Source organism: Galleria mellonella, unplaced genomic scaffold (assembly GCF_026898425.1).
Source record: "Galleria mellonella isolate WM207_F2 unplaced genomic scaffold, CSIRO_AGI_GalMel_v1 utg574, whole genome shotgun sequence".
NCBI classification, from domain to species: Eukaryota; Metazoa; Arthropoda; class Insecta; order Lepidoptera; family Pyralidae; genus Galleria; species Galleria mellonella.
In genome coordinates this window covers 1,562,794-1,585,828 of record NW_026442122.1, presented here as the reverse complement: position 1 = coordinate 1,585,828, position 23,035 = coordinate 1,562,794, and the positions used below count along the sequence as shown (strand labels likewise).

General features: G+C 33.6%; 1 protein-coding gene across 2 annotated transcripts in view; it reads left to right on the top strand.

Moving 5' to 3' along the window:
* The first annotated feature begins 393 nt into the window (after positions 1-393).
* LOC113522819 (uncharacterized) overlaps positions 394-23,035 on the top strand; it is a 37,169-nt gene continuing 14,527 nt past the window's right edge. For both annotated transcript variants that reach the window (XM_052899542.1, XM_031911269.2), the window contains exon 1: positions 394-623. In XM_052899542.1, the coding sequence (XP_052755502.1) occupies positions 419-623 (205 nt within the window). In that variant the 5' untranslated portion in view covers positions 394-418. The remainder of the gene's footprint in view (positions 624-23,035) is intronic.

Below are 23,035 nucleotides of genomic sequence, written 5' to 3'. Positions count from 1 at the left end.
ATTGACCCAATTTTTGTTAGTGAAATTTTTACACCCCGCTGTGTAATGATAAACTGATATTACTCAAAACTCAGGTTACATGTTTATTTCCATAACTAATAACGCAACCAGAGGGAGACTTTGTACAAAAGTCGATTGCTTGGGTACCTCTGTCCCATTCGTGTTTCTACCGTGAAGCAGTTGTATTTGCATGGCTAAGTTTCGCTTTGAAGGGTGGGATATGGCGTGAATTTACTGGGTACAGAGGAATAACACCTGAGTCGTCAGGAATGGCAACGCATGGGGAGTATCATGGGCGAAACAGTATACTCCGTTATGTATATAGTATGGTTTTTGTATAATGTCTCCCTCTGGTAAATATGCTCCTAATATGTTGTGTGCAGCGCACACCGAGCCGTGGCAGCGCGGTGATGTCGGCATGGAGGTGGTGGTGCGGCTGGCGCTCGTGTGGGTGCTCGCGGTGAGCGGCGCGCCGAACGCGACGCGCGCCCGCCGCCCCGACCAGCTACAGGGCGCCGCGCCGACCGCGCCGACCGCGCCGATTGCGCCGACCGCGCCCGACGACGACGACGACCGCGCCGCGCACGACGACTACTACGATGAGGAGAGATACAACATATCCGGTGAGTTACTTCATTTTATTAATATAGAACGTTCTTTTTTTATGCAATTTTGTATGCTTTATACTACTGTGGTAGCATTTATGACATGTACACAACATACATGAACAAAAACACGAAATTGAGTCCGGATTCTCACTTCATGGTAGACCCACAGTTCTAAAAATGACTGATTCGGGTTCCCGAAGCCTAATTTTAGACTCTATTGCAAATTTATGGGAAAAAATCAATGTGACTTTACAACCCTTATGATTTTATTACAGCATATATATATACATACATACATATATACATATAAAACAAGAAGTACCTAATAGGCAAACGTACCCCTGAAACTTACAATGACGTAAATATTAGAGAACCTTCGGCTCGAAGTACAGATGTAACAATGAGGTTTGGGAATCGATAGCTTTGTTATTAATATTACATTACAGTGTACCTGCACTCTTTAGATCTGAATAAAATATTACCTACTCCAAATACAAATAGTGAATATAAAAACACTAGGATATATTACCTCTAAAAGAACCAACCACAAACTGCATTATAATAAATCCTGCATGTTTTGCCAAACTCGTGTTTGAGGCTTAATGCAAGGTCTTCAGTCTTGGCAGTTGGCCAACGAAAGCAGCTGACACGAGCAAAACATACCCCCCCCCCCCCCAATAATGTTAAATGAAATTACCCAATTGAAAGCAATTTTGTGAAGAGGCATTTATGGTTTTATCGGTTGTCGACACCGCTTCTTGAAGGACGTTTTAATTAAAACCGATCGATTCTGTATTGAATTCATGAGCTTGTTAAATGTTCTACAGTTTACAGTTTGCCAAAATATTATTACGTTCATATCGGACATTTAGATTATAGTGTATTTTACACCATTTTTTTAGCTATTACCACACTTCAATACGAATTTTGCTCATAAAAACAGCTACTTCGTAGTGATAAAATTAATGTTAAATAAAATGCCCCAATAAAAGAAATAATCTTAATATAAATTAAAAGTTGACGAAACTAATGTGTAATATCAAACAAAATTTATAAGCGATTTAAGTACCTTTTTTACAATTTAAAATCTTGTAAAAGAAAACTCAGAAATCGCTTCTGGTTTTACCAACATAAACCAATTTTCGTATTATAAAAGTCAAGTATTGGATTAAATAAAAGAGCCAATTTCGCCATTGATGCCATGATTATTATTTAGTGAATTTAATGACCTTCCACAATAATCATCTGAATGACTGGCGCTCTTTCACCGTGTCTTTTTTATGGCACTTTCTTCCTCTTGTACCACCCTTTGGAATCAACTTCCAACAGCAATATTCCAACCGTTACGACATCAAAATTTTCAAAAAAAGAACATATTCCTTTTTAAAAGGCCGGCAGTACACCCGCATTTCTGTCGCGACGCGAGTGCTTATAGGTGGCGGTAGTCACTTACCATCAGATGAGCCGCATGTTCATTTGCCCTCTGAGTTATAAGAAAAAATATTAATAAAGATTTATTGCACGTAAAAATATACAGTCTTGGACTACAGTAACTACAAAGAGAAATATGTAAATATAAAATGTAACATTATGCCCAGCACATTAGTGTCTAAACTAGGCCTAGCCTGTATCTTAGACAGCAATGGCTAAAAATATAGTGTAAATAGTGCAATGTACTGGCTGAATGCACTAGCAAACCATTACCTTAAGGTTGTCTTGAAAAGATTGCTCTCAACAATAAGACCGCCTCACTGTACTTATACAATTGTATCGTTGTGTTTGTAAATTGTCTTGTTTATTTCCTATATTGTATAATACAAATAAAGTATACTCATTTATACTCATTCAAACTTTCACTTCATTTCATTCAAATTATAAATATATGATTCTGTAGATGATTGTAATAAGTGTACGAAGAATTTATTCCTCTTGCAGTCGGTCAAACGGCAAGCTAATTTATGTACATACATAATTACACTAAAATCAATAACATTTTTCCTGTTGTTTCTCATAAAATCGTCACATTTAATTATAGTTCAAAACATAATAAGATAGTTTATTAGATTTTTCCTCATATATGCATTATAATAAGACTTTTGACATGCTTCAATTTCCTTTTATAATATCGCTATTTCTTTTTTTTAAATATTCCCTGAAGTACGAGGATGATTCTTACGGAGAGAAAGGTTTAAAAAATTGTCTGAAACATTCTAAAAACAACACTTCCATACTCTCATACAAAAGCTTAGCAATAAAACCGCCTTTTGTACTACACTATACTTATTGAAAATTGTTCAACAAATCCTGTAAAGTTGGTGCAATACATTACATACATACATACATATCTGTCACGCCTGTCTCCCATTAGGGTAGGCAGAAACAATGGAACGCCAAATGCTTCGATTCAAACAAACCTCTTTCGCCTCCTGCACATTCATCAATCTTTTCATACACACTCGCCGGTTACGGGTACTTTTAATTTGGCCCTTCTTCAGCACGTCGCCTATTTGGTCAACATACGTCCATCTAGGGCGGCCCCTACCGACATCTCCATTCATTCTTGCTCGATAAATCTCTTTTGTAATTCTTCCTTCATCCATCCTCTCCAAATGACCAAACCAACGGTGCAATACAGTGTTATATAAATAGATAAATAAATAACATCCCTCACTGGTGCCCCGCCAGCGTACAAGTATACCGATAGCGCAGCCGAGGTTACCACTCCATTACCATCCATTAAAAAACAAAACATACTTTATATTATTAACTTTACTGTTTTATTATAATGATAAACAAAACAAAAAACAAAAATGACGAGAAAATATTACGCTTATAAAACAATGCGCGGTTTTGTCTTGTCAAAGTGATCTCTTCGCAGCAACCTTTGGATGGAGAAGAGTAATTAGCTCGTTTATAATGCTGTAGACTTGGAGAATGAGCCTTTGTCAAGCTTAATGAGGCTCAAAATCGAGATTGGCGAATTTGTCACCCGATAACATTCCTTCCGTACGTAATTGCACTGAATAACTGCGAGGTCCTGTCAGATTGTGGTCTGCTATCAAATCTTGCAGGATCAAGTTACTAACAAACGAGATAAAGATATAAGAATGGAAATACTTTTTAATTTGAATAAACTTGATTTTAAGCGTTTTTGATTTGTCATTTTTTATTATTCTACCACTCAATTTGGAACCTATTTTCGTCAGTTTAGAAAAATAAGTAAGAAACTAAATGTACAAAAACAGTACCAAAAAGAATCATTATCCAAAACTCTTTTTGAAAATGACAAACAGTAAGTTAATTAAACTTTACTTGTCCAATTATATATAGGAAACTAAGCAGTTATTTTTTTTTTTAAATAATCTATAATTTTTTTTTGTGAGTACAAACTATTACACCTTCAAGATTAAAATATTCAAAATTCCTGAATAGCAAAGAGTTTTTAAATGTCCTGAAACTATTTATAAGGCTATCTATTGAAATACCCATGAAACGATGCTATCACCCATGGAACGATATAAATTAGTTGCCAACAAATCCACCGGACTTAACAAATAGGTTTGTGTAACGCAAGGAAGCAGCGACCCACTGGACAACGGCTTTGCTAGATAAGATAGGAGGCTTCGACCCCATTAGCTGCTCCCTATCTGTGTGGGAACTTTTTGGATAAATTTAAAAACAATAAAAAAATTCGCAACTATATGATATTTAATAAATTTGTTTTAATGCAAAATCCATCTATATATATATATATATATATATATATATATATATATATATATATATATATATATATATATATATATATATATATATATATATATATATATATATATATATATATATATATATATATATATATATATATATATATTATATTATATATATATATATATAATCTTTAACTATACGGTTATTACCCTTGTACATTCTACAGTTTTCTTTCAGCTTCTCAAAGGTTGACTGCAAGAGATCCCTTTATGGATCCCTTATTAAATCTTTTGACGTATTAAGTATGAATTATGTACAATAAAAATTTTACAATACAATACAAATGTCTTTGGACAATTTTTCAAGATGATACACATCTAGATGGGGTGTCTAATATCAGAAAATGACTTGAAAATGATGTCAACATGCTAAGAATACTTATTGCAAAAAGTAATGATTTTAAGAACTACATTACAAACTGATGTTTATCTATAATCACTACATAGTATTACACAAAGTCGCTGCCCGTCTGTCTGTCCCTATGTATGCTTAAATCTTTAAAACTACGTAACGGATTTTGATGCGTTTTTTTTTAAATAGATAGAGTGTTTCAAGAGAAATATTTATATGTATAATACATACATAATATAGTTTCTAATGTGATGTGATGTAATGTGCACCCGTGCGGAGCCGGGGCGGGTCACTAGTATACCTACACATTAAATACAACGTAGTTTAACATCATTTCGTATTTATAATAACATGTTATTAAACACGATTGAGTGTATGTAAACAAACTAAAACTAAATTAAACTTGAAGTGAGACTGAACCCTGTTATGTTATCAGATAGATAGTTATATGTTACATGTTATATTAGTAGATAGATTTACCAGAGGGAGACTTTGTACAAAAGGCGTTTGCTTGGGTACCTCTGTCGCGTTCGTGTTTCAACCGTAAAGCAGTTGTATTTTCATGGCTGTGTTTCGGTTTGAAGGGTGGGATATGGCGTGAATTTACATGGTACAGAGGAATAACACCCGAGTCCTCAGGAATGGCAACGCATGGGGGGTATCATGTGCGAAACAGTATACACTTACACAGCGTTGATATTCAAGCGACCCCTTAATTCGTTAAAACTTTAGCCTTGATGTTTAATATTAGATTATTGTAAAACGACTCATTTAATACATCTGAGATTTCCTCGCGTTGAATGCTGGGATCTTATTTTTAGATACACTTATTGACAGATCACTGACGAGATAAGAGATCTGAAAAAATGAAGTTTTTCACAGGAATATTACACAGCTAAATGGACACTTCTGGAAATAGCGCTTATTTCCTGAAGTATAAAATACGAAGTTGAATACTGTCGAAAGTAGGGAAAACAGCAAATCTCGAATACAAAACAAATGTCTTGACTGACATAATTATAAGGGCAGCGAACTTCTGAGCCTGGCATGTAAAATTTTTCTATAGAAGTTTCATTATGTTGACCTAGAAATGACCTAGTATCCCTAATTACCTAAATCCAGAGATCCATGCGGATAAATCCACAGAATTTCCTGTTACACTATTATTATCGACGTTCTCTAACTTCAAAAGAACAAAATACGAAGATATTTTATTTGAAAGTTAAGTATGTGAAGAAAAAATATATCAGTTGTTAAAATTTTATATCCAATGTTTAATATAGATCTTTCCCATAAGGGGAGTGTTTCCAGTAGTTGCCACGCTAGAAAGGCAAGTTAGCAACCGCAGTTAGACTAAAGTGATGTATTAAAAGGGATTCTGTGGTCATGGCTGGAAAGAAGCCATATAGTATATTTAAAAAAAAAAGAAAAAGAATAATTTGAAATTTTTCATACCATTCTTGTGTCTCTTCATGTAATGTGTTATAATTATAATTTTGATATGTAAATAAATATAAAATAAAACACTAGTGGAACTATAAATGTGGTATCATTTTGGAGTACGCCGTCTACTCTGCTATCCATCCTTCGACAATTATGTCCCTTTAGTCACCTCTTACGAAACCCATTAGAAGAGAAGAGGTAACCCATTCTATGCCAGGACCATTCAGTAAAAAAATACGATTTCAAATCGATATATTTCATTAAATTAGCTTAACAACATTAACACAACAACAAAGTTACGACAGCAAAACTACTTTTCTTTTCTTTCTTCAGGTCTTTGTACGCCAATAGATATATCTTTATAGATATATTTTTAAAATGTTGTTCAAAATTTTTAAGATTGTAAAATAAACCTATGGATCACTACACGTTTTGGGATAATGTAAGTGTGGTGAGTAATTTATAAATAAATAAATAAATAGACAGTTAACGACTGATGATGATGATGATGATGATGATGATGACTGCAAAATCTGTTAATAACAATAATATTGTTTCTTTTTTTTCTATTTGTACCGTAAACAAAATAAAGAATGCTATAGTTAATTACAGTTCAGGCATAAAGCTAATTTTCTGGCCGCACCAAATATTTGAACGCGCTCAAATTTGCATAATTTTACGTAGACGCAAACTGGGTCCAGGTTCAACAATAAAATGGAACGCTTGTGATGTAAGAGGACGCTGATAGGGCAAAAAGCCACAGCTACTGTAGCGACCTCCTGGTCATTTAATTTTAATTAATAATATTTATAGCTTTCAAAAAGTTAGGAGTGCTCAATAGGGTGAGACGGTATTTCATGCCAGAACACCGCCTAAAATTATATAAAGCCCAAGTCAGGCCGCATATGGAATACTGTTCTCACCTGTGGGCAGGAGCGCTACAGTACCAACTCCTTCTGTTAGACCGCATTCAAAGTCGGGCGGCTCGAATTATTGATACTTAACGCCTTACTGTCCGACTTGACCCACTGAAACTGTGCAGAGATGTTGCATCTCTGTGCATCTTCTATCGAATTTATCATGAGGAGTGTTCTGAGGAATTGTTCGGATTGATACCTGCTGCTGATTTTCACCACCGTACAAGCCGCCACAAATTAAAGTTTCATCCCAATCATCTGGACGAGTGGCGGTCTTCCACCGTGCGTTTTTCAAGGCACTTTCTTCCACGCACAACCATTCTTTGGAATCAACTTCCAGCAGCAGTATTTCCGAACCGATACGATAACATAACCTTCAAGAAAAGAGTATATTCCTTTTTAAAAAGCCGGTAGCACACCTGCAATGTCGCTGGTGTTGTGGGTGATCATGGGCGGCGGTAGTCACTTACCATCAGGTGAGCCGCATGCTCGTTTGGCCTCTGTGCTGTAAAAAAAAACAAAATACATACATTTTCAGTTATACATTACGCCTGTCTCCCATTTAATTCGATTTAATACGATTCAAACAGACAGAATCAATTTATTCAAGTACGAGTTAGTAGCACTTTTAACTTATGTCTTTTACAACTCACCTACAGTATACGGTCAACGTACTATGTCCGTCTAGACTAGGCCGATATCTACCAACATTCTCGTCCTCGCTGGATATATATTTCGTTTTATCCATCTTAGAACGGCAAACAAGCTGATGGTCCAGAACAGTACCATATACATTACAGAATACACTGTTTGCTGTCTGTTTGTACATGTTTCCCTTCGTGTGATAACATTCCAGAGGACTGTGATATTATGCATCTCGTATTTCGTAATTTCATTACGATGTCTCACTCTTTAAATCAAACCACTGTAATGCATCATTGCTTGCACGGCAGCAACACGAGTGGGACACAAGTGCCCACGCAGACGACTTTTGTACAAAGTATCCCTCTAATAATATAATCTATATAAATAAAAATCAATTACCGAACATGGTAAGGCCATCTCTTTAGAACGTTTGCATCTATTTAGTTGATTCTTTTATTGATGTCTCTCTAATTTTCACGACATGGTTTATTTAAAAGAAAATGTTTGAAAAATCGTAGATTTAGTCTCATTTTATTTGATATCTAGTAATGAATAAAAAACCTTATATATATATATATATATATATATATATATATATATATATATATATATATATATATATATATATATATATATATATATATATATATATATATTATATTCTTTCATTAAAACAATAGAAATTTATATAACAATAATCTTTGTCTTATAAAATTTCCAACGAAAGTTCAATTAACTAAATTTGAAGTTACAATCGAACTTATCTTCGCTAACTTGTCCTTATTAACTTCTCCTTTTATGGTTATGGAAACTGTAATTGTATAACTAGATAAATTAAATTATTTATATACCAAACTTTCCTTCCTATTTTGCTCGGTAATTATTCCGCGTTTTGTATAACATAATGATCCAATACCACTTAGCTAACACTGTTACAGTTCTGTTTATAGCTACATTGATTATCTATATTAATTGTACTCTACATTTATCTAAGTAATTTAATATAAATCTCCCAGCCATGATTATCTGAAATACAATGGGATTATACAAAAGTGTACCTGACTACTTAACGGTCGAAGGATTAACAGCATCATTCCTTTTAAAATATTACCAAAGCCTAACTGCGGTTGCCAGGGGGGGAAAGGGATTGTTAGCAATGGAGTTTGACAGCCCCATTGCTAGCAATATGCCCTATTAGGTCGACCTCCACGTGGTTTCCCCTGGAAACCATCGTGTACAATTCTTGTTGAATTCGTCACGATGGGCCAACTGACCTGCTTCATCCTCACCTATCATCCTTCACTGGTGCCCCGCCAGCGTGTCCTGATAGCGCAGGCGGGGTTACCATTCCATTATCACCCATAAAAAAAAACTGCGGTTGCCAACTCGCCTGGCAAGCATGACAACCACTAGCAACTCCTCCCCCCTTATGGGGGAGGACTGTGTTCAGTAGTGGAAAATTTGCGACAGATATAGTACCTGCTTGCAGGCTGAAACTGAAGTCATTAACTTTTTAAATCATTAATCACGTTCTATAGTTGCAACCAAAAATTTTTCAAAAGGGAATATAAACAAAAATAAGTATAATTTTTTAACATATATATATACTTGACCGCTGGACGCTCCTTGTTATGTCTATATATCTATATTCACGCCAAATCCCTTGCGGAGTAGACACAGGGAACTGAATGCCAACGACCTTATATACACATGTCTTACTTCCTGCACTTTCATAACTCGTCTAACACATACACGCTAGGAGGAGAAGGGATTGTTAGTAATGGGGATTAGTAGCCCCATTGCTAGCAATATACCCTGTCAGGATCACCTTTTCGTGGTTCCCACCTGGAAACCATCATGATTGATTTATTGTTAGATTCGTCACGGTGGGCTAACTGACCTGCTCTATCCTCACCTATTGTCACTCACTGGTGCCCCGTCAGTGTAATTCGATAGCGCAGGCGGGGTAACCATTCCATTATCATTCATTAAAAAGAAATATATACAGGCCAGTCTTGGATATTCTTGTCTTCTCCTTCAGAAAGACATGATATCTGATCATGATAGGTCATTTACTTTTAGACTTTCCAACTGCATGTTGTATAAGAGACAAGAATTATATATACAGGGGGGAAGTGGATTGTTAGTAATGGAGACTGAGAATCTCATTGCTAGCAATACATCCAACCAGGTCGACCTCCTCGCGGTTCTCCCTGGAAACTATCATGGTTAATTCGTGATGAATTCATCAATGATGGGCTAACTGGCCTGTTTTTATTCTCATCTATCACCCTTCACTGGTGCTCCGCCAGCGTATTCCGTTAGCGCAGGCGGGATTACCATTCCATTTTCACTCATAAAATATATATATATATAGAAGACGTAAAAATATATATAAATGATAAATTGAATAATATATATATCAATTTCACGGGTAATTGAATAAGAAACCCCGGGAGAACTCACTGTAATACAATTATAAAACGGAAAAAATTAAGAACGAACCAAATATAGGACAGGAAATGTTTTGCCTATCAATGAAAATTCTCATTGAATACACACCAGCCGTAGTTGGCGGTCGTTTGGCAGACGTAAGCGTGCCAAGGACCGCTGGCCATCCGCCAGACGCGCCAGATGCGCTATAAAGCCTGCAAATATGATTTTTTTATCATTTTATTGCCTTTCTATAAAAAATATCCATACTAATATCTTAAATTATATAGATAGACTATTGCCATATAAATGATTTGCCAAAAATAGGTTAATTTTTTTATTCATAGTGCATGATTAGGGTTACCATAATATATTATTCAGTTTGTGTAAAAATGGCATTATAAGGTTTAATTGAAAAATAAAAACGACGCAAAATTGTTATGAATATATGAATTTGAAAGAACAAGGTAACCAATGTTTAAAGATTTATAATGATTCTTATCTTTACTGTTTATTTTCATTTATGTCCAAGTATAAATGAAAAATATGTTGTCGTTTTCAAATCATTAAAAATGGTCGTCATTTTAATTAATATTAATTTGTAAGCAATACGTATATGTATATTTAAATTATAAAAATAGTTTCTAATTCAAATTTAGAACATCGACTTTATCTGGGAAATTTTTAATCCAATTACTTGCAACACAGAAAAAAATGGCGCGTTTCGTTTTGGTTAAAAAAATGTCAAAACGAGTCAGCCAAATTTACTTGTCTAAATTTTGGACAATTTTACGAGGTTCGATGTTCCATCTATAAAATCTATAATACAGGAAATCTATATATGTAATATATATCTAATAATACAGGGAAAGAGTCTGTTTGTTTGAATGCGGTAATCTCTGGAACTACCAATTGGATTTCAAAAATTCGTTTTGCATTCAATATATCTTTCTTTGAGGAAGCTTATGAAGTTATTCAAGATTACGACACGACTACGGATAAAGCCGCAGGATGCAGTTAGTTTTGTATATTTCTCATTTCATTATACGCACACCAAACCCTTTAGTGAAAAACATTTTGTAATCGATTTAATTTTCTAACCTTAACTGCGTGGTTAAAATTAAATCAACTAGTCAGAAGTCGCTTTATATACACACAATTACTAATAATTTAAAGAATATAAGAAACGCTTCTAGTAATGAAAACAGTATCATGGGTGTCACAGTATTCATTGTGATGTTAGTGGTTACCATTTTTCATCTGCTATGCTATCAACTTAGTTACTATTCCAAGCCCAATAAAAATTATTCTTTTTATGAAACACTATTTTTTTTTAATAAATTTATTACGTAGTAAATAAAAAGGTTTCAATATTTTCTTAAAAATTATATTGATTGTACAAATATCAATATAAGTAAGTAATATTTTTAAATATAACAATATATTGTATTTATTATTTTAAATAAAGAGAAAAAAAATCAGTTCCCAATTAACAATTTCAAATTCCGCGTAACTCGAACACACATAATACAGTCTTTCGCAATCAAACTGTAATCTCCTGGGCTGTCAGTCAAAAATATAATTTAGAACACAGACAGACGGATGAAAGTTCAATAATGAATTCCAAAATGTACGATAAGTGATAACATTCTTTGTCACCTTAAATTTCCGCTTAACTTTCTCACGGGGCCGTCATTTTGTGCTATATTGCGAATTTCTCCTTCATAAGGAAAAGGGAAATTAACTGGCATTCGGGAAACGCGAAACGACACATGTCACCTTTGTTCGCTAGTGAAATATGAACTTTAATGTTAACAAGTCAGAAGCTATTGTTATTTGAAGTTACACAGGTAGTCATTTGAGCGGGAAGCGCTAGGTAGGTGCGCATTGTTTGCTAGCAGTGAAAAAGGCTTGATGAAGAAAACAGGAAAGTATCTTGTATGCGTATATAGATACAGGTAAAGTTATATGGCGTGGACTTCTTTATATAAAAGATATTTTAATATTCTGATAAAATAATGAAAATTTTCTAGTCGTGTCTACAGAAAAGTTTGTAGTTCGGTTTACTAACTATGAAAAGCCTTACTAATGTAAAGCTCAAATAATATTTTGTTAAAATTCAGTCCAGTCGACATCTTTTTTTTTATAATATTTTATAACTTGGTTGTAAAAACAGGTAGAAACTAGTCGACATCTTAATTTGCTACCGTCACAGATAATATATTTCTATACTACAGTGTTGCCAATATACAGAACATAGATAATTTTTGACATATGCAACTTTTTTCTTTTTATTTGAAATAATAAACAACCTTCAATGAGAATATCTGGCAGCTTTATTATATTTTCCATTTTTGAAATAGTCATATTCGGTATTTTTCATTTGTTTTACACGTGACTTGTGACACTGTGTTTAGAGCGAATACCTACACGTCTTAAAAACCTTTTCTTTTTTATTACTGACTGGGCTATGGTAGTGAAATTACAGGTTACGTAATGAAATGAAAAAGTTTATTTGCTTGAATAACAGTTTTATATTTATGTAATAGCATGCAAAAAAAAATTATTTATTTTACACTTTATTGTACACAAAAATTACATTATTATAATTTATTTTAAATAAAGATGTACAAAAGGCGAGTTTAACTTTGAGTTCTTGCCAGCAAAGCCTGAGTGGAAACGAGCTGTTGTAGCTAATTATAGTATATTGTTTAGAAAGGCAAATAAAAAGGAATATAAGTCATTTTAACATACAGTCCACACACAAATCTATTCGAATATACCATACATCCATACTTTACGCACACAAAAATACCTACTACACACTGTCACCTAATGTTTTATAAGTATTAATAAAAAGAGATTGTTACTTCAGTTCGTAATAAAACAATGTAGTAAAAAGACGTGTCATGACATTTTCTAAAACAGATCAAATAAAAACATTTTTGAACATTAAGAGCGATTGATGCTCCTTTCTGAAAACCTTTCTTTCCAGCAAACCGTGAATTGCTGGAATTAATTATTGTTAATTAATTAAAATGTATTATCGTATACAGATATGTATTTATTTTGATTTTAATTGTATGAGTTACTTATATATGTCAACATAATTATTATTTTTTAATAGAAACATCTATAAAGTTTCCTTCTATTATTGTACGCATACTGCCCGCTAATTATTAATGCTCCTTTCCACTCAGGGTTTGCTGGAAGAGAACTCTTACAGATTTAAGCTCGCCTGATGTACATCTTTATTTTATATACTATATTATATTATATGTTGTAATTTTATATATACAATAAAGAATAAATAAATAAAAAATAAATAAAAATAATAATTTAATTACTATAACGCTATAAGTATTCGTAGAAAATAAATTATCAATTAATTACAATTTGACAATAATCTTGTATTGCATAACATTATCTTCCTCAAAAATAGCAACGCTTAAATACAATACCATGGGAATCACAGCGTGTACCGTGATATCTGTGGTGCTATTTATGTTTCTAGGCAGTTACTACTTTCCATCAGATGAATTTTTTGAGTTAATAAGATTTCGTTACAAATAAATTCAATTGCGTAAAGTTTATTAAATAAAATACCACTAACTTGCGTGAAAGTGGCGAAATCTATTTTTAAAGTCGCCTTCATACTTACTTCTTACGCAAACGCCACTGACGTGACGACACGACGGGCTTTTAGTTACTCTACGAAGTATAAAGTGATAGACAATAATTTTTAAATATTCCTAATATGAATTTGAAAAATCCAATTTCTAACCTCAATTAATGTTAGTATTTAGCTTGAGATATCAACTAATATTTCCGTAGTGGAAAGGAATAGGATAAACACAATATAAAAGTACGATAAAATTTAATAGATGAGCAAATACAGAAAAGCTACGATTGTTTCTAACAGGGTGTCAACTAAATTTAAAAACGTATCTTTTTAAATTACAACCGACCAATAGTTTATAGTTGTATGAAAATAAACCTATTTCTAACAATTAATCACAATAAAAATAAATACAATCCAACGCTGTCCCACTGAACTATTTACCTCTCCTTCTAAATTAGATAATCTGTTAAAAAAGACAAAAGATAATAAGAATACTTTATATACATGAATATAAATATATGCTCCAATAAATAATGTTATTGCTGCATATCAATTGATTTTATTTCATGTGGCGTCCTTGGTTATCATTATCAACGTACCATACAAGAAATACAACATCAAAGCAACGAACGGTTCCAATGTTGCCTAACATACATAAAGGCATGTATGTCCTTGTGTATGTTTATGTATCTTCAAATACATTTAAAGGACGACTCGTCCCTGAAATCGTGGAATAATTAAGAGCCTGCCCAAATTGTGAAAGCAATTATGCAGATACTCGTATTAAATTTGGCTTATTAAGGCGTTACAATTAGACATTTCGATGAAATTTTACGGATCAAATTGTTATTTTGCAGAACTTTAAATCACTAGTAAATTGATTAGAATTATTTTGTTTAGTTTTATTTATTTATTAAACTATACGGCGTTTTCTACCAGCCGACCGTAGATAGGAATAAGAAAAAATATAATAGACGATACAGTGTGATGAGCAAATAAATAGAAAAACATAAATAATATTAAAATAAATAAGTAATTTATTAAATAATATACATAAATTTTGTATAATGATAAATAAAGTGAAATGAAAAACCGCTCAGATACAAGGGAAATACCAGCTTCAGTAAAAATAAAACATCTAAAACATATCACGATTCTAGGAATTCTAAATAAAAAAATGTACCTAGTTTATGCTTGAATACCATATAATTCCGCTACAATTCATATGTGTGTGACTATTAACATTTGGTATCGAAAATTGACGAAAATTTTTAAAGCACCTCCCTTATTATATTCTGTTTCAATGGGAAAGGGAGGGATTGTTGACAATGGGGTCTATCAGCCACATTGCTACCACAATACCCTATAAATCGACCTCCACGCGGTTTCCCCTGGAAACCATAGTGGTCAATTCTTATGAAATTCGTCACTATGGGCTAACTGATCTGGACCGATTTGAATGAAATGAAATAAAATGAAATGAAATGTTTATGTACCAGAAACATTGTAGATAAGATGTTGCATTTGTCAAGTTTATAAGATGGCCATCATGATTCGCCACATCAAATGGTATGCAAATATTAACTATTGGATTTACCAACAGATAGGTTATTTATGAAATAGTTATAAACGTAATTTTGCATGATAAAACTTATCCCCGGTCTACATTTTAGATACTTTTAATCACGAAAAATTAAACTGTTCCCGTGAGATAGTTTTTTTTACAACACAGGGGGCAAACGAACATGCGGCTCACCTGATGCTAAGTGACTACCGCCGCCCATGACCACCCATAACACCAGCGGCATTGCAGGTGTGCTGTAATGCCACTGATAAAACTAAAGTAACTTATACAGCTTAGTACACGAAAGTCATTTTGATCTAAGGCAAAGAGTAAGAACGACACGTCATTTGTTAATTTTAGTCCAGTATTTCCAAACATAACAAATAGGTAGGTACATACATCGATACATACTTAAAAGGAATAACAAATAAGTATTGAATATAATACATGTACCTACTACTGGTATTGTGAAGAAAATAAAAAAGAAACTTTATTAAGTATGTTTCCATTAAATTCTATTAAACTACACTATAGTCATTAATCTTAGTACGTTAATAAATCTACAAACATATGGCAACACGTGTTCCAACCGTAAACGAGAAATTTTTATGGCACTAATAATGTCTTAACTTCATCTCTATTATCAGGCACTGAACAATCATCATCGGCCAGCCAACTACTCATTGAAACAATATTAGGTCGAGGTTTTTCCAAGAGAATGCAACAAGAGAATGAGTTTCTTAAAAAAGGCATTGAGAGATTTCTTCAGGGTCAGCAATACGCACGTAATGGCCCTGGTATTGCAGGCGTACATAGGCTACGGTAATCGCTTTTTTATGCAACTTAGAATGGCAAATAAGCTATGGGTCCACCTGATGGAAAATGGTAACCATCGCCTATATACATGAGCAGTACCATGAACGTAACAGAATATACTGTTTCGTCCATGATACCCCACATGCGTTGCCATTCCTGAGGATTCAGATGTCATTCCTCTGTACCCTGTAAATTCACTGCCATATCCCACCCTTCAAACTGAAACACAGCCATATAAACACAACTACTTCACGGTAGAAACACGAATAGAACAGAGGTGCCTGTGCAAACAATTTTTGTACAAAGTCTCCCTCTGGTAAACCTTACCGACAGGTTGGCCGTATGATCGTTTGCTGTATAAAAAAAAGAGTTTATTTGAACCAGTACACAGGACAGAATAAACAACGAACGTAATAATTTGTATAAAAAGTTATAAAAATTTCTAGACGCCTTCATTGTACCCGAAGGCCTTTGACGTAGCTGACGGCGTTCATGTCTCCATATAAAGCAAAAAGGAAGTCGCAATAGCCTTCTAAATGTTACATACAATTATCAAAGTATTATTATTTTCAATACGTAACATATGTTCGTGTTATTCACGCGACTCACGAACATTCTATAATGTGTTATCTAAATGGCAAGTCATAATCTTCCTATCACAGTATGTATATGCTCGTATGTACCTACATCCTTATGAATTACACATGACAATAATTGTACACGATAGCCAATTTTTTTTTTTTGATGGGTACAAATGGTATGGTAACCCCGCCTGCGCTAACGGGATACGCTGACGACCAGTGAAGGGTGATAGATGAGAATGAAAACAGACCAGTTAGCCCATCATGATGAATTCATCGGGAATTAATCATGATAGTATCCAGGGGGAACCGCGAGGAGGTCGACCTGATTGGGTATATTGCTAGCAAAGGGATTCTCAGTCTACATTACTAACAATCCCTTTTCCCCCATCGATAGCCAAATTCAAATCATTATTATTATAATAGTGATGCTTCTTTTTCTATCTCCAAAGATAGATTTTTGATACCAACTCTACTTAGAGTTGATATCAGAAATTGGAAGGTAAAGTTGATCACGAGAGTTGAGAGGTAGTGTTGATCTCGAAAACTGTTGTGTAATATTTGTTTTTAATGGATGATAATGGAATGGCAACCCCACCCGCGCTATCGGTATACACTGGCGGGGCACCAGTGAAGGATGATAGGTGAGGATGAAGTAGGTCAGTTAGCCCATCGTGACGAATTCAACAAGAATTGTTCACGATGGTTTCCAGGGGAAACCACGTAGAGGTCGACCTAATAAATGCCTTATTAGGTATGTATTGCTAGTAATGGGGCTGTCAAACTCCATTACTAACAATCCCTTTCCCCCCCTGAGATGTAAGATTGATCTCAAGAGTTGATAGGTAAAGTTGATCTTGAGACTTGTGTCATAAGATTGATTTCAAGGATAAAGAGGTAGTCAACACTACCTCTTTATCCTTGAAATCAATCTTCTTCACAAGTCTTGAGATCAACATCTCAAGACTTGTGAAGTCAAACTGATCTCAAGAGTTGACAGATAGATTTGATCTCGTAAGTTGAAAGGTAAAGTTGATTTTGAGAGTTGAGAGGTATTGTTGATCTTGAGAGTTGAGAGGTAGCGTTGATCTCGAGAGTTGAAAGGGAGAGTTGATTACAAGATTTAAGAAGTACATTTATATACAAGAATTGTGAGATAGACTTGATTTTTTTCATTCGATTATCAAAAGATCGTTAGTATACTTATAATACTTAATCCAATTATTTTATCAATTTAAAATTTAAGACTTTTAAGCATATTTAATAAGAATTACCAGTTACATTTCTTTATAATTAGATATCTTCATAACAAACCTAAGACTTCAAAAGTACTTTTTTAATTAGCGATATTGTTGAGAAGAACATCAAATCGGAAATCTCTTGAACTCCTTTCATCTTCAAAACAAAACAATGTAATATTGATTCGTATGATACGCAAGGTTAACAACAATTTCAAGGATTTATCCGCTATCTTCGCAGCGTCATTGTATATTTTGTTTGTTATGAATGTTTGAATATAGACAGTAGCGAGAAATGACAGCCAAATGGATGTGTCGTCGATACATAAGTGCATCCCAAGGGGGTCGCGTCACGTACGCAAGCGAACATTCAATGACGTCAGTACAAGTACGTATTTATCACATCACATTCGAAATAAATTTAACACATGTTTAATACTAGCTATATGCCGCGGCTTTGCCCGCGTGAATCAGTACATAAAGTATTGTATGTGCTAAGTTAGAATATAACATTCCCATGTACCAAATTCCACTTTATAGAATATTATATTCTTGCTGACGTATAACGCTGAATTGCCTCAAATCCTTCTTCATATGAATTTTTTGCGGTATTGTGATGAAAAAAATAAACAATAATAAATATATAAACCAACATCTAATCCGACATAGAATTGCCCACTCCTTCCTGTCCCGTAGCTATCGTAGTAGGCGACCAAAAAGACACAATGATTGAAGAAGGAAGGGAACTTAATAGTCGAGAGATGAGCAGCAGCGTCCTTTTTAATACATCACCAAAGCCTAACTGCAATTGCCAAGCGTGGCAACTACTGGCAAAACCCCCCCAATAGCAGTAGGCCTATATTCAATAGTGTACAATCAACGGCTCCTAATATGGTATAGTAAATACAAGCCACCAATGAACCAAGCTAAATAAAATCCTACATAAACGATGCTTCTTTTTAAATTACTCAATCATAAATTTAATCCAGTAACAAATAAACATAGGTAGTACCCATAGTTGTAAAGTGCAGCAGTTTCCGGCCGAACCTTCCGCAACCCACGCTATATTCTCAGTAACCTCGCTATAACTAGTTCAAAGCATATTGCTAACTTTAACTTAACTACTCTATAGTATAATATAGGTATGCAACGACATGTTTAATTTTAACTGGATTTTTTTAATGCAACTTAGAATGACAAACAAGCTGACGGCCCACCTGATGGAAAGTGGCAACTGTCGCATATAGACATGAACAGTACCATGATCATAAAAGAGTATACTGTTTCGCCCATGATATCCGTCATACAGACAGGCAGATAGATAGATAAAGGTGTTGTATAATTAGATAGGTGTTATTAAGTTTATATTTAGTTGTAAAATTTTTCTTCTCTCCAACATTCTGTAGTTTTCTTTTAACTTACCAAAAATTGATTGTAAAAGGTCCCTCTATAGGATAAGTCCACCATTTTATATTAAATCTTTTTAAAGTGACCAATACAAAGTATGTGCAATAAAGACTTTACAATACAATACAAAACTAGTAATAAGTATTATAATATGACCTTATACCTATTGTTTATATTCTCTGCACAATCCTCTGATTGCTCAGCAGCCAGATATTGATATATTTAATGACAAAATAGATATATTTTTAAAATTTTGTTCAAAATTTTCAAGTTTGTAAAATAAACTTATGGCTCACTACACATTTTGAGATACTGTAAGTGTGGTGAGTAATTTATAAATAAATATACTTACCATGTTTTTTGTAAATAAATATTCATTAATTCAATTAATTTCATTTTTATAGTTGTAAACACTGAACATTTACGGATTAATTACATAATTAAAGATTGTTATTAAATTGATTAGAACCCAATAATATAAACTAGTTATTTCAGTCTAAAAATTAAACTATTGAGCCAATTTTGATAAAACTTCTATTACACCAATCTGTAAGTATATCCTTTTAGATTTATAAAACAATTTTCCAGATTGGTTTAGAACAGACAAAGTTATGAGGTCACAAACATAATACAAAATTAACAACTGAATTGTGGACCTCCAATGAAGTCGATTGAAAGTGTTGTGAAAATCGCATTAAAACATTTTTATTTATTTATTCTTTATTGTACACAAAAAATTATAACATATAATATATATAAAATAAAGATGTACAACAGGCGAGCTTAACTCTGTATGAGTTCTCTTCCAGCAAACCCTGAGTGGAAAGGAGAAACATTGATTTTAGCTTTTCTATTGTTTCTACGGATACATTTGCTAATTTATTTGGACTTTATTTTGGCGTACTAAAAAATATTACTTGTATTACTGACATATTTCTGCATTTTTTGTTTAAGAGCTGCGCTCTCGTCGGTGGAGCTCTTGCCACTCACTACGATTTTCGAGTCTCTTCCCCTCTTCATACGACACGACACTAACTTTTTCCTTGATCTATCCTTCCCCTCTTTCCATTTATCTAACCTTCTATTATAATGCTCATAATTTCATCGTGTCGTATCAAGTGTACCAAACATTTTTTTCCTTCTGACCTAAATAATTTATATGTCAATCCATTCGACTGTCAAATTATTTACCATTTCAAAATAAAACACCAAAGCAGGACTACATAGGCACCTAGAATTACCATTCGTACACTAACGTCATATTACACTTTTACAAACTATATATTTACTTGTAACAAACTCGAAATAATTATTTTACACCTAACACCAGTAAGTATACATTTTCCTTTGAAATTATACTCTGCCTACTCCAATATCGACCCCATGATCTTGTTACGAGGAAACATAAAACGCTGTTCAATGCTTCCACCGTAAAGGATGAACGTTTATTGGTCTACATAGTTTACGTTGTTCGTTTCGAACGAACAAAACGACTTACAGCAAAGATTTTTTTAATGGAGTGAAAATAAAATGATGATAACTGAGGATAGAATTCAATTAGCCTATCCTAGCATCCTGATGATTAAATACGATCGTTCTAGATAGGACTGCATGGAAGTCAATCTTACTGAATATATTGATGTCTTGGTTTTCACGAGGATACAGAGAAAATCTTAAGAACTTGTCTTCTTAAGGAAATCTTAAGATTGTGATTTATGGGACAGAACTAGAAGTTTACGACCTTCATATATAGACACACCCACATGCTTACGCACACACACACACTCATACACACATACACACACACACGCACGCACGCACACGCTCATTCAAACACACCTACGCATATCCAAACTCACATAAAATATCACATACTTAAATTAACCCTGTTCGCTGCACCATAACTAGTTAAATTTCTAGCTTTGACTTCCATGAGAGAGGCTTTGCCTAGTGTGGGGTTATAGTTATATTGTACCATAGGCTAATTTTATTTAAGAAAATAAAAATATTTTTAACAATGGGGAATAAATTCCCCATTACTAATATTCCCTTTTACCCTAACGCAGGTTCGCAACGGGAGGATTACGCTGCCTTCCATATCTCTGATAAATTACAACAATATATCCAATATCTTTGTTCTATATCCATTACGACCTTCGCGATGGATCCAGAGACAAATGAGGGCGTTACCTATCTTAATATATGACAGTGCCGTGTCACGACGTTCGTTCAAGCTTAGGTTCAAGCCAAAGTTCAAGCCATAGACTTAGAACGTATCACGGTTCAAACTAATCTCCGAAACCGCTCAACTGATTTTAATGAAATTTTCTGAATACGTAATGTTCACTCCAACTTGAAAGATAGAATAATGTTTATCTTAAAAAAAATAAACCCGATAAACACCAAAAAAGTTTTTTAGTGTCATTTTTAAAAATAACTACGAAACATTTATATATTTTTCTTCTAAATAATCAAGCAATGGTCCGAATATGTTGAACGTTAATGACTTACAAAGAACATATCGTAATATAATTATTGGAACGATTCTATACAATTTTCTTGAAATTGCTCTAATTTTAGAAATAAATATTCTCTTTAATATTGATGAGTAATTGAGTATGTTATTGTGTACATAAATAACAGAATACCCTGATGTTATCAGCGGTTCATGTATAAAGGGATGATCAGCAAAGTCCCTTCTAAAACACCACCAAAACCCAACTGCGGTTGCCAACCCGCCTGCTATCAGGGCGGCTGATATAATGATGATGCGTTTTAATTATATCATGAATAGAAATCTAGCAGATTCCCTTTTTACACTGGCAGCATTCAGCATATTCCATTCACCAGACCCATTACAGATAATAGTGGTGATATTTCCTTTCTACGGTCTGGTAGATAACGCCATGGACTTAACACCATGTTAAGTCCACCATTTACACTTACAAGGTGCAATAAATTTTAATTAATAAATATCATCATCTTCATCTTCCTACCCTTATCCCAACTATCATTTGGAGTCGGCGTAATATGTTTTCCTCTTCCATTCTTTTCTATTCCCAGTCATTTCCACATTCACTCCCATTCTGGCCATATCGTCCCTCACACAATCCATCCATGTCTTTTTAGGTCTTCCTCTCCTCTTAATTAATAAATATATATGTTTTATTGCTATTTCCAAAGCAGCAATAATTTTTTATTACCAGAAGTTTCTGTGATTCAACTGTTCATCAAAATTATGGCGTAAAATATACAGACATCATAAAATTAAATTACGAGATACTATTCGTACTACACAGTAAAGATTACCTGTCATTATTATATGTTTGTTGATTAAATAAATATTGTAATTATTGACAACCACATTTTTTTTAATACTTCAACTAACTACATACCTCAACTTACAACTTCAACTGATCGAATCCCAATTATTTTATACCTTTTGACATCATCCTTATCATTGTCATCATCACCTTCCAGACCTTATCCCAATTATTTGGGGTCGGCGTAATATGTTTTTATCCATATTACCTATATTTGACATTAATATTAAATCGTAGATGTATTTATTTATTTATTATTTATTTATTTACACTCTATTGCACCATTTATAAAAAAGTAAATACATTAAACTGTAAT